The 14,206-nt window shown below is 37.2% G+C and overlaps 1 protein-coding gene across 1 annotated transcript in view; it reads right to left on the reverse strand.

The window, feature by feature from the left end:
* Nucleotides 1-6,036: 6,036 nt before the first annotated feature.
* The window catches only part of kcnh1b (potassium voltage-gated channel, subfamily H (eag-related), member 1b), a 47,213-nt gene continuing 39,043 nt past the window's right edge, over nt 6,037-14,206 (reverse strand). The window contains exon 11 of the mRNA XM_017477299.3: nt 6,037-12,688. Within this exon, the coding sequence (XP_017332788.1) occupies nt 11,816-12,688 (873 nt within the window). The 3' untranslated portion in view covers nt 6,037-11,815. The remainder of the gene's footprint in view (nt 12,689-14,206) is intronic.

Genomic DNA, 14,206 nt, shown 5'->3' on the forward strand with positions numbered 1-14,206 from the left:
CCAGCACCACTGATGAACCTGATATCCACCCACTATTCTGGGAACTCATTGGTCTGCCCAGTGGTTGTTCTAGGAGACTGACCAGGAGACTGACAAACCAGATAGTAACTGTACAACTAAAAAGTGCATCTTTAAGTATGATTTTTTTTAATCCAATGGATGTAGTATGGGTGCAATGTACTGTATATACTGAGCAACCACTTTATCAAAGAAACACAGGTGACCAGCTCTTATTAGGGTGGTGGACCAGCAACAAAGCACTGATATTGATATTGGCATGTGTAGTGTGTGGTGCTGGTACAAGTATATTTGCCACAACAGTGTTGTAGACTCTGACTCTACACATCTGCAATAATAAATGTAATAAAATGGATGCCAAAAAGTGGTGTGCGAAAGTGTAGGGTTCTACATATATCGCTGAAAGCTTTCTGCAAAGGTGACACAAGCCTAAAAACCCTTCAGGGCTCTAGGTTTACACTTTAACACACTCATGATGTAAACAGTCATGTGACAAGCCCTGCATTCTAGCACTGTTATCACTCCCTTGCTGACTTCCTCCTCCATTTCCTTTTGGAGACATCCCCACATCCATTAATTACTTCCAGTTGAATCTGATCCTTGATGTTCTAAATATTAGAATATCCAGCTTATGTACAGCTAATTCTAGTTACAAAAATTGTCACAAAAACACGGTACTTACAGGTTATTGTCTGAAGACTATGTGCTAATGTGAGTTCCAGTTGTTTGACCTACTGTATATGTTTACTACTTCATGGAGTTAAATCTTGTTTAAACATAAGTGAATGGCCAGTGTATAAGTGTATACAGTGTTTAAAAACTCCAGGAATACTTATTCGTACCTGCACCACAGTTGGTGCTCCAGTGGTCATCCAGTAATGTATGAGATAAGATAAGATAAGATAATACTTTATTAATCTCCAGATGGAGAAATTAGGAATAGATGGGCTGATAGCAGCAGATTGGCTACAGTCAGTAATTATACATCTAAAAAGTGTTATATATTGTAGAGCTACCTGATAAAATGGTGACACAGAATATAGATAATGGAAGATGAAGTACTTTAGCATTTAGAGAAATGGATAAATGATCGATTCATAGCTAACCCATCAGGCAAGTTAAAGCTCCAGTGTGCTGCCTAGTCGTATGTTTTGTTTGCCCATAAATGTAACTGACTAGGTTAAAAACTAATAGTAAAGTAAAGTGCATTAATACAGATTAAGGGAAGTAATGGTTATTACTCTTCTAACAAAGTTTCTAATGTAGCATATTGTTTTTTTTTTGCTTTTTTTGCAACTCAGCTAGTTGTTGGCCAACATTTAAGCTATGAGATATTGTAGTGTAGTGTTATGTCCTTGCATCAGACATAAAAGTTTCTTAAATTTTTTCTTAACGTTTAACCATGAAGTGACATACCTTACAATGAGCCTTACAAGATAGCTTTGAGTTTTGTTTTGTTTTATTTTTGCTCAGTTTCAGTAGTGTTGCTGAATTAATCTGGTTAGTAAAAACTCTACCGGCAGCGTAACAAGTAGCTTGTGCTACAGTTACAGAAATGACATGCGACACATCCCTGCTAAATGACTCGCGTTTAAATATTTCTACATACCAAACAAAAATGTTTGTTTCACAAAAGACAATAACGAGTAGTAGGGCTGCACGATTATGGCCAAAATGATAATCACGATTATTTTGATCAATATTGAGGTCTCAATTATTTATCACGATTATTCACTGATTTTAAGGAACAACATATTTTTATTGTACTTTCACATTTAAATAAACAGACCGCTGCTTTCACCTCCATGTTGTGCTACATTCCTGCTAATGCACAAATCTTTGCATGAAATTAGACTAGTCCTTAAAGTGCGTCGTCTCGTAGAAGCAAAATATAAATAAAACTGTACCCAAAATATAGGATAAGTAAAAATAAAACTGCCATCAACCAAATGAAAATATGCAATCCAATATAACAATATGCCAAATATTAACCAAATGAAAACAATTCAGGTGAATGCAGAAAAGGCAATAACAGTGTTTACAAGAGGAGAGACGCAGCCAAATCCCTCAATAAAGAGGTGCAAGTATGACGTCATTTTGTACCGGAACCCGGAAGTTACCATCACACCGGTTCCCTCAACAAAAACCCAACAGGATTTTCACACAGACTTAAGCTCTGTGATCAACAAAACTTTACAATACTAACACATTCTGTCCATCAAGATAATTTTCACAAATCAACACACCGTTTATGAATTTTGAAGCCTAAATACAATCGGCAGAAATAAACAGCTAACCGTACACTATAAAAGAATTACACCACGGTCGCTCCACTTCAACGTCACCATCACCAAGCTTCCGACTACTTCTCCAAACTTGATTTAAAACATTTTCCATAATACGGATTTAATCTGTGGATGAATCTTCATCCATGTTTCTTTGGGCGGGAATTGTGCACAGCACACCTGAATCAGTTTCAGGGCTCTACGGTAACAATTTCTTTACAATTACAAAATTACAAAAATTTAGGAGCACAGTCAAAAATTTTGGAGAAAGGTTGAAGTTTAGGGGGTTTTTTTTTTTTTTTTTTTTGTTTTTTTTAGATGGTAACGTTAATGTGCCACAATATAACACAGAAGTAGGCATGAGAAAACTTGAGCTTGTCAATTATGACAGGATTTACGAACATTGTGTGAGCCATGACAAATTATTTTACTTTCTGATAAACTAAATTTTATATTTTCAGTAAATTTTACAGACTGTATGCAAAAAAACACTTAACCTGTTCCACCTTGTAAACAAATACAATAAACATCAATGTTCAGTGTTTGAAGTCTGTTCCTCTTAAATATATTTAAAGCCGCACTTTTAGAAATTTTCCACTGTCACGGTTCTGGGCTGGAGTCAGTTCTTGAATCGCTCTGTGTATATTGTGTATATATCTGAATAATCTCATATTGGATTTAATTGGGTGAGTTCATTTACCCATCAGATGGGAAGCGGTTTAGTTTAATGGTGTTCATTACTGATCCTCCGATCAGGATTTTTACAGCCGATACCGATCCAGAGACTAATCTTTTTTTGTTAAAACTTTAATCAGGAGGTCTGTCATAAACATTTAAATGTAAGCTCTCTGCTCATGGTCACTGTTAATTGAATTAAAATAATAGCAATGAGAAATACTTTTTGTTAATTGATAAATAAACAGGCAGAAAGTATTTATTTTTAAATATCTTAAACGATAAAGAGTCCTAATTAAAAGTAGACTAACACAAAAATGATCCATATTAGGAAAAAGGCTAATAGCCTACTAAGGAAATAACAAACTAAGCTTAATGTCAAATTGATATTAAATGCAACCCGTAGTAATTACACATTATTTCATTTCTCATTTTATTTATATTTTATGAAGTTATTATAATAAATATTTTTTATATTAAATGATTTATTTATAACTAAGAACATTTTCTGTCTTTACATTTTAGTAGTTTTATTTTTGTTTGTTTGTCAGTTGTTCCTGTTAAATCGGTTCCCCCAGTACAGTGTTGCCATGTCTGCTGATAAAATTGTGTTTTTGAGGGCTTAAATCAAAACATGGAAACCGGAGTTGACTTTTCTGTCATATCTGGCAACTGTGAGTTTAAATAAAGTGAATGCCCTATTAGAGTTTGTGTAGAAAGAGGGCGGCAGCCTGCTGTATGTTTACAGCCTGAACATTTGTTACTCTTGATTATGATTGGTGAGGAGTTATTTACTAAATAAGTTTGAATTAAACCCACCTTGTAGCGTTATCATTACAATTAATTTACTGGTGCCGCCTGACGCCGCTGTGGCTATACGAGCAGGTCACAGTCGCAGTTTCAGGTCATTCTGTGTGATCAATAAAAGATGGCCGTTTGTGAGATCGGAGAGTTGAGAGAAGCAGATGATGTACAGAGTTACTCTTGTCATCATAAAAGCTTCTCTGTATTATTTCCAAACTAGTTCGGTTGACTGAGGTGATGAAAGCAGTGCGAAAGTAAATGTTGCGCGGTGTAGATGCATTTTGGACTTCCTGTAGTTTTTATTCCGATTGGACTACACAACTCCGAACACGTCACCGCACCGGTGCAAATAAATATTTATTCACAGTTGCACAAAGTACTGTTCAGTTGCTAATGTGAGTGAAATGGTCGCCCTTTCGACTTGATGACGTTTAATGTCCCCAACAACCTCTGTAGTGCCATTTAGCATCATGTTAGTGTCATGATTTCCAAAGCGAAGCTGGCAGCTCAAGGCTAAAATGCTAACTCCGTTTCGGGGTTTTGGCCTTACAAAATGACGTCATCCCTATGGTGATTGGCTGTAAGTTAAGGAAGCGTTTGATTTGATCTGCAGCAGAGTTTTCTATGAGCGGAGGATGAACTTTAAACGTCAATATCGCAGTCGATCATGTTCATGTAATCGTGGGCAGTCAAAATCGTAATCGCGATCGATATTCGATTAATTGTGCAGCCCTGACGAGTAGGGTTATTTTCTTTTTCTAGTAGATGAACCTACAAAAAACAGGTAAATATAAATAAATTAAAATAATAGCCTGGACATGAACTCAGCTTTTCCCAGGCACCCATGCTGTTGATTTGTCCACCTCTGAATTATCTAAAGAACAATTTGTTTTAGATAGTTTTATATATCAATTGTGAGACTCTAATTATCTAAAGAAGTTGTAGACAGCCTAAAATAAGACCTTTCAGTGTCAAGGTTAGGACCTGAAATGAACCTTTGTGTAAGAATCACTGCTTGTGATTTTAATTTACCTTTCCATGAATGTAATTAAGGGAGCCTTAATACTGTGATAATTAGAGACAGAGAGAGACGTAGGTGATTAGTACGAGACATAAACTCTCAGTGTAATAAGATGTCTGCCCCAGAACACTCGGCAGATGAGAAAGGCTCTGAGGCCTTAATCAGATTACTGCCGTCAGAGAAAATAGAGCTACTTAAACTGCCCTGGTAATCACACAAGAACAGGGCAAGTGCAGAGACATATGCAGCGCACCTGTTATGTGGGTGCATAAATTCAGGTTTAAATGCTGTTGAATTCTCAAATCAAAAGGTGTGGATTCTATAACAGTACAGCTCTGACAGTAGTTCCGGCTTTAACATAAATGATAGGATTATATTAATATGCTCATTCTAATACATTATTGTTTCTATAGTAACAAGTTCACAAAGACTTATATTGTGGATGCTATAAGTTATTAGTTGTTATTTAAGACCAAAAAAAAATGTCTAATCCTTGATATGAAGCTTTCTGTTAGGAGACGTCTGTGTCAAATTTATGGAAGGAGTATTTTGGGAAATGGTCTGCATTTACATAGCGTTTTTATTTTTTTTAAACCTTAGCTGTTCTAAAGCGCTTTACACTGGTTCTCATTCACCCATTCACACACACACTCACACACCAATGGTAGCAGAGCTGCCATGCAAGGTGATAACTTGTCATCTGGAGCAACATGGGGTTCAGTGTCTTGCCCAAGGACACTTCGGCATGTGGAGTCACGCGGGCCGGGAATCGAACCACCAACCCTGCGATTAGTGGACAACCCGCTCTACCACCTGAGCCACAGTTGCCCATTTTGTAACAGTCAGTAAGTTTTTCACCTCAGGAATATCTTCAGGGTGGAGGAGTTTGCATTTTTTGGTTTCTCTGTAAACAAGCTACTGTATATTTTTTGTTTTATTTGCTTCAAGAGAGAGGCTGGTAAGGGGACTACTGTTTGTAACGTAAGTGACAACAGGAACTAACTTGTTTGATTTTCATTAACATTAAATGTAGCTATAAATGGTTAAAAAATAAATGGAGTGACATTTCGTTCATTAATGAATTAAAAATTGTAATGTTTATTTATTTTTTTCATTTTTACATAGCTGTGATATAAGCAGAAAAACATACTTGGGGTTGTGATGTGTTATTCCTCGTGTATTACCTCATCGCTGTATTCCATAGCATAAAATAACTTGTGTCAGGAGTGGATACAGGATTGATATGTTACTCCTTTAATGAACAAATGTCAAGACAATTCCAAAATACAAAATTGTTCATTTGAACATTAGACATTTTGCATGAACAATCCACATCTTTGTGCTTTTGGTTTATACATGTCTAGACAGGTGAAAGAGAGCAGAAAAAAAAAAATTAAAGGATAAAGTGAGAATGACATTATTCTTTATCAACAACACTGGAATGTATCACTGAATAAGGAGTGTGGAAAATGAAGCAGTGTTTGAGCTGCAAGAGAAGAATGCCATTCCTTTTCCATTTCACTGTGTAAAAATGCTCATAAGGTCATGCTAAATTGATCTTTTGTAACAATTCAGTCTCATGTAGAGTGAAATCTTCAACTTGCAATACAATGGCTTTTGAAAACACAGCAAAGTGCAAGTCAGCTGTCTTTGGGTTCATTAACTGACAGTGTGGCATATTTCTTTAACTGATCTACAGTCTAGAATGCCTACAATATGTCAACAGTTTTATCATTCTGCTGTGAAAAATACAAGTGGACATTTTACACTCTGCTACAAACATTTCCTGAAACATACCTGTATATTAAAATAATTCTTTACGATTTCTTTCATGAAACTAAACCAAACAGTTTCACATTCTTAAACATTGCTTTTTAAAACAGTAGTTCTCAGGTTGAGGGGTTTTTGGATAGCTAATGCTCTTATATTCTTAAGAAGGCATTCTACTGGAAAGCCTCACTGATAAGTTGGACAACTTGGACAAGCCTAAGAACTCTATGTTTAATCTCCTTTTTATTTCCCTAAGAGTGTACTGTACTGCACAGTTCCACGATTTCCCCACTTTAACACACTCATGATCATGTAAACAGTCATGTGACGAGCTCTGCGTTCCAGCACTGTTTAACACTCCCTTGCTGACTTCCACCTCCATTTCCTCTTGAAAGACTCCCCACATCCATTAAGGCTGTTTAAATACTTTATGGCGTCTTGGCAGCCCGAGTGATCAAGTTTAGATAGTGGTAGACTTCAGGAGTAGCTCGCATGATGCAATCCTTTTTAAAATGCCAAAGACATTAAGGACAACGTTGTATATGATTGTAAGAGTATAACAACTAACATTTTGTGCTGTTGCAAAATGTGTTCACGTTTGACCGTCACACTTTATACATTTAGCAACTGTAATAAGATCGAGGTGGCAGTACGTACTGTTTTGTGCTTCTGCCTAATTGCATGTGCATTCACAGTCAATGGGTAGAGATGAGTATAACAAACACAAACCACCTTTAACGATTAATTAAGACTGATTACTGACATTGTGACTAATTAACACACATCAAAAGCTGGTGTTATTTCCAGAAAGAGAGCATTTAAAACGTAACTGGCAATGATCAATAAAAGTCTGTGGTGAGCGTATTGTCTGCCAGGTCACATTATTATACACATTATACATTTATTGGAGGAAGTCCAATCCAATTTGGAGCCCAAGACCAAAAAGAAGCTCTTGGGCACTGTTCCCTTTCTGGCTTCAGGTTTGTTCCAGCTTGCTGCAGTTGAGATGTAATAAAATTAAACATGAATTTTCCAATATTATACTGTTTCCAAATGAATTCAGAGTGGTAGACACAACTCCTATTCATTTATTTCCAGATGTTCAGCTTGTTAATATATATTCTGCAGCAGAATATATCAGATTCATAGGTTTATTCTCTGACAGGAAAACTTGCTGAAAATGGGTTTATAATATGGGTTTATATGGGTTTGCAGCAGTCACATGTTAATTAGGGAAGGTGCATTTGTGTTCATTTGCAGTCACGGTTTTAGTCACCCTCTACGCTTGCTACAGTTACTGTATGCGTCACTAAAACGTCTAGAATTGGTCACTTTTAATAAGTTTGGCCCTGAACGATTCAAAAATGCATTATTAAAAAACATTGTATCGGATTTAGTGTCGTTAGCATTCGAATTGTGTTTTACATTGTTTCCATCTGACACCTCACATATCTTGGCCAGACATTTCTTTGCCAGCTTTATAGCAAGTTGGCTAGTTAGTTAATACAACTCTATATACACTGGTCAGCCATAACATTAAAACCACAGACAGGTGACATGAATAACATTAATTATCTCATTACAGTGGCAGAAAGTGAACAGTCAGTTTTTGAAGTTGATATGTTGACGTACCACCTACCTAAACACTGTTACAGACCAAGTACACCCCTTCATGGCAAGGGTATTCCCTAATGGCAGTGGCCTCTTTCAGCAGGATAATGCACTCTGCCACGGTGCAAAAATTGTTCAGGAATGGTTTGAGGAACATGACAAAGAGTTCAAGGTGTTGACTTGGCCTCAAAATTGCCCAGATTTCAATCTGATTGTCTGTGGCATGTGCTGGACAAACACATCCGATCCATGGAGGCACCACCTCACAACTTACAGGACTTAAAGGATCTGCTGCTAACTTCTTGGAGATAGATACCACAGCACACCTCCAGACAGCTGCGGACTGGCAACAAAAAGCAGCCAGGGAATTTGCTGATACGTTCAAGTGGCCCCAAATTGATGCACCAAATTTGAACTGACACAACATGTTTCTTGATCAACGAATCATTAATAAAAATAATTTAAAAAATCCCAATCTGTTTATTTGTATTGTTTGTGTTAAACTAATATGTAAAACGACGAAACAACAAATTGAAGCAAAAATTGGACTTCCTCAAATCTTTCCGTCTGACTCGGGTTCACCTGTTTGTTAAAATGCATCATTTGGGCTGTCTGAGCATCAAATATTATTGTATTCATTAAATTCATGAAGAATATTCCAACCATGACATAGCCAAATACATGTAGTGTATTATGCAACATACTTGCCATTCATTCTATTTCTTGTAATGCAACAGTAAATAACTTGAATGAAGTAGTCCAACCTGATCATATGAATGATCACAGTCACATAATAACATTCAATAGTGCACTTCTAATTGGATCTGTGCTGGTTCCTGCTACCTCCTCCTCCATCCTTTCCTGTTCTTGTTCAGAGCGGTTTACCTGTTTGTTTAGATTGTAGAGTAAGTATTTAACAAATCATTTTTAATTGCTGGCCTTGCTATCAAATATTATATGCTTTATAGGCTATAATGTGAAAAAAGAACTGATGAGTAGTACTAATATTAACTACCCGAGTGGTAGATACTTTCAGTTGTGATGGCAACTGCTACCTTCTATTACGGGTCGCACCAGCCGTGTTGCTACAGCTACGATGACCTATTGAATATCTGTATATAGGCTGTATAATGCCAGGTTTGGGAAAAAAAGACCGGCCATCACAAGACCGGAAAATTCCCGAACTTCCCAATGGCCAGTCCGTGCCTGCCTTCAGACGTCTTGTGAAGTTCGTGCCTCGACAGCTCAGAGCTGTTTTGGCGGCACAAGGGGGACCTACACAATATTAGGCAGGTGGTTTTAATGTTATGGCTGAGAAACTGAGAATGCAATTCACAAAGGAAGCTACTTCAACTCAGTGCTTGAAGTGGGACTTGCAATGTTTTTCTCTTTTAAGTGCATACGTTTTAATAGAAACATTTCTCAAGCTCTCGATACTCTGCTTTACTCATACTCAGCCACAGAAACAAATGGACTTCTCTGATTAGTGATTGCATTTCAGTGTGGCACTACTTCTACACACTGATGAAAATGAAATGCAGTGCAATAGGGAATTGCATTCAATGATGACACGAAGTCATTGCTTTTTAATATTAAAAGCAATCATCTGCTAATTGTTCTTCACTGAGAGGTCAAGTGACGAGAGAGCAATGCAATTAATTTTTTGCTTTTCAGTGTAACGTTTTCTGCATGTAGGCTAATAAAATGCAACACAGTTTGTGCATTCTATTTAAAGTATTTTTTTTTCACCATTGGGATTGCTTAAAGGGTCTTTAACTGTTTTTAAATTAGATTTAACTGAACTGCACAGTGAAATGCAATGAAGCCCTGTAGATTGTTTTCGAAAGTGGATTACATTCACGTTAGTGTTTAGTCCTTAAAGATATCAAGTGATGTAAGAGTAATACAACAGTGGTTTTGCTTTTCAGTGTGGTATGTAATATGTCACTATTGAAAAGCAAGATTGTATTGTATTTCATGTTTTATTTTTTTCACTGGTGTGATTGCTTTTCACTCTGGCACAGAATTCTTCTCCATAAAAAACTACAAACTTTTATTTCAATCACTTCAAGCCCTGCTTGTTGCTTCTTCCTTGCAAATGTATTTCTATTGGAATCTACTCCACCATCCTTTTGGTACCGCAAAGGAACATTAAATACTGTATTGGAATGCAGAGCTGGTATGTTATGAACAGTTAACACTATGTGCTTTGCAGTGATTCACCTATAGTTGTGAATGAAACATTTCAAATGTACAATTCAAAAGGAACTGTTGAATATATCTCAGTCAAAAGTAATAAAAAAATCGACAAACTGATAAATACACTTGATCTTCATTTGATGCAAACATTAATCATTATATAAAACTGCTCTAGATAGACTTTAAGTGCAAAATTAGCATTTTTCCGAAAGCACTTAACTTTTTAGAACTGGAAATCAATATACAAATACAACCTTGAATTTGATAACAGAAAATAATGCATTTGAAAATAGTTATTTGAAAACCAAAATGATATACTGTATAAAAGCACAGAAGTGCATTGAGAGTACACATAGTGGGTGGTGGGGGCGGATTTGACAGACAGAAAGCATGTTGATTGTGTTAGCATGTTAAAAAAGACTGAGTGCATAATTACAAATAACATGCGTATTTATCGTGACTAAGCTAAACCTGATCCATGCATAGTTTCATTTCTGTTACCACCAGAGCATGCTCTTCAAAAAAGATATAATCATCATATTGCTTATACGCCTTATTATTTACTTGATTTAACTAATTAAACTGAATTAATAGTGCATCTCAGATATTTGATATTTTCAAAATGATGAAAACACGTTCAAGTATATTTTTAGATGGGCCTATTAAATGTGAGTTGTAAAACAAATTCGGTCCAATTTTCAACATTTTTGAATATTTGATCAAATGATGTTGCACTTTTTGTCTATATGTTGTCATACAAACAAAAATCTAAAGTAACCATATAATTCACACTTCAGAATGGCATTTGTAATGTCTTGCTCTTGGAGGTTTTACAGGTCACAAGACAATAGCACTTCTTACTGTATATTCCACTATCGACCCTGAAAACTTCTTTGTTGTTTTCTATTAAAAAAAATTTTCAAAAAGATATCTGCCATGCATTAACCATTTGACAATGAATGACATTCATTTTTGTAAAAGTGAAATTATTTTGTGAAAAAATTTTTTTCTTAATATTGCCTTCTTAACTTTTCAGGTCCAACTGACATCGAAATACATGAAGCAGTAAAGCAAAGATGCTGAAATTAAATGATATCTTGCATCGTTCCTAAAACAAGTGAAAAAATATGTCTAAAGCTGAAAAAATATATGATTTGATATTTTAACCAAAAGTTAACAGTTGTTTTACATTGTATGGATGAATAGCCCTGTAGATCCTTCTACAGACATAATGCCAATCAACAATGGCAAAAGAAAATGAAGGCCACATCTCAGTAAATAACTAGCATGACCTTCCACACATCCCATTTGAAGAACACTTGTATAGATTTGAATGCTAAAATTGAACCATTTCAGCATTCACCCGCATGGATCACATCTCCAAAAACACAATTACAGTGTTAAAACCACACCTTATTCACAGAGCGCTTGTTTACGAGAACATGTCGTTATCCTTATCTGAGTTTGGAGTCCCAGGTTGTGATATTTCGTACAGGTGTGAGCATCCTGAAGTCTTTCTTTCTTTGAGCAGTTGCAGCATCTCAGCTAGTTGTGCCTCCAGGACTGCTATGCGGCTGCTCAAGTAGTGGATGTCGCCTCTGAGCTCCTGCTTTAGCTCCAACAAAGAACCCTGCAGGTTGTGTTCTGGAATGGGATAGAAAGCTCGCTTCCCCTCAGCCTGCATGGGGCTCCGTTCCTGAGGGGTTCGGACGCTCCCTTCCCCGACGTTGTCCAGTCGCAGGTCGCTCTTCGTGATGCCGCTGTCACAGGAGTCTGTCTTCTTCAGTGACAGCTCTTCTTGTAACTTAGTTCTGTCTGGAAGGGTCTCCATGGACTCAGCTTTGGAAACAGCATTCCAGGAGAGATCCGCCTTCACTGTGGCTTCCTTAAACCGACCCCAACCTTTGGCTTTGGTAGTTTCAGTGGATTTACTTCCCATTTTGTTGCCATTGTGACCAACAGGAGCATGAAGTTTGGCTTGGTTTGAGGTCCTTGTAGCAGTGTCTGAAGAAGCTGAGGAGGAAGCAACATCAGGTGTGGCAGGGCTCTCGGTCACTGTGACGATACTGGTTGTAGCGTTGGATTTATGGACCATAGTCTTCTCCATGAGGACAGAACCTTTCTCTATGTCCACTTCTCCCTGATCAGCTCGCTCTGCTGCCAGCCGAGCCTCCTTCTGCTGACGGAAACGCTGGAAAAGACGCCGCACTGGATGATCTGGAGGAAGGTTGAGTGGGGCTTCATCCTTCCTTTTCCGCATCTCCTCTTCCTCACGCTTCACATCACTGATCTTGCGGAAGACTATCTGTAGGGTGAGATTAAAATAGGAAAAGATCAGCATACCATTGTTTTGCATTTCCACCACACAGGTCCAGACAGTTACCCCTGAGCTCAGGTTACTCTCTATGTGGAATTTCTGTGCCTGTTCTCCCTGTGTCTGAATTGGTTTCCTCCAGATTCTCCAGTTGTTTCCATCCTCCCAAAAGCCTAACTAAAGGTGTGAAGGAGTGTGTGAATGTGTATGTGTGCACTGCAATGGAATTGCATCTCATCAAGGATGCCATCCACCTTGTTCCCGATGTTCCCAGAATAGGCTCCGAATCCACTACGACCCTGACCAGGATAATGCGGATACTAAAGATGAATGAATGAATGCATGAATAATGTGCAGATTTAACTGCACCCTTGCTAAATTGACTGAGAAAGCCATCTCAATTGCAGTCATTTAAAAAATATATATGCTTCTTTTTGGTCAGTTGTGACTTGTAACTTCCTGAATTATCTGCACCATAGTTGGGGCTTTAAACCCAAATAGCCACAGCATCGTCACACTCATTCTAAAGCATATGAGATGGTGATCTGATTTAAATGAACATCGTGTTATCAGTGCACATGCCCAGTAGTGGCGGTGTTCTTGCACAAGTCTAAACCATTAGAGAGCCATAGAAACAAAAGAAAAAAGCTGTTTCTTGTCATCTAGTGGCACAGTAAATTATGATTTATTTTAGACATATACCTAGATGGTGTTTAGTAACTAGGTACTGACTGTTATCTTTAGTTGAATACTGTATATGTAAGTTCCAAAGCAAAGCATTATGGGCTTCCTAGTTATGATGGACCTCTCAAGCTCTCAGAGTGAAAAAGTGCATATTAAGCCAACAGCCATTAAGGATCATAAGAAGAATGCATTGGGATATGTTAAAACTTTTTAATTACTTTCTAATAACAGCTCGTACTGATGTCATTTCTTCCTCTCTACCACAGTAATGTCCCGATTACAATTTTGAATGTATTAATGAACAGCACATCATGGTTCTATCCATTTATTTATTAATGTTATGAAACATCCAAAAACATGATATTTCCTGTTATCACTTACATTCAGTGCCTCACAAAGCCATATCAACTATTAAATTTACTATTACAACTAAATTTGCTCACTTGGATGACACGTTTATCCAAAGCAACTTACAGTTGAGCAGATGAAGGTTATGGGTCTTTCGCAAGGACCCAACCATGGTAGCTTGGTGGTCCAAGGATTTGAACTCACAACCTTCTTGTATGCAGCTCAAAGCCTTAACCACTGATCCACCATGTCCCTTGCTAAATAACAACAATAATGTATTAGAATGAGCGCATTAATGTAAACCAGTGATTTGACTTACAGCCAGAACTACTGTTGAAGCTGCTGTTACATATTACTTTAATCTACCTAATTTTGTCCAAGCAATTGCACTCAATTGTACATTTAAGCTTTCCTTTTCTCAGTTGGTACTCAAAGTGTGGGATTTGGATTGTAGTGTTCATGCTAGTGTGTTTAATT

Source organism: Ictalurus punctatus, chromosome 10, assembly GCF_001660625.3.
Source record: "Ictalurus punctatus breed USDA103 chromosome 10, Coco_2.0, whole genome shotgun sequence".
Taxonomy (NCBI): Eukaryota; Metazoa; Chordata; class Actinopteri; order Siluriformes; family Ictaluridae; genus Ictalurus; species Ictalurus punctatus.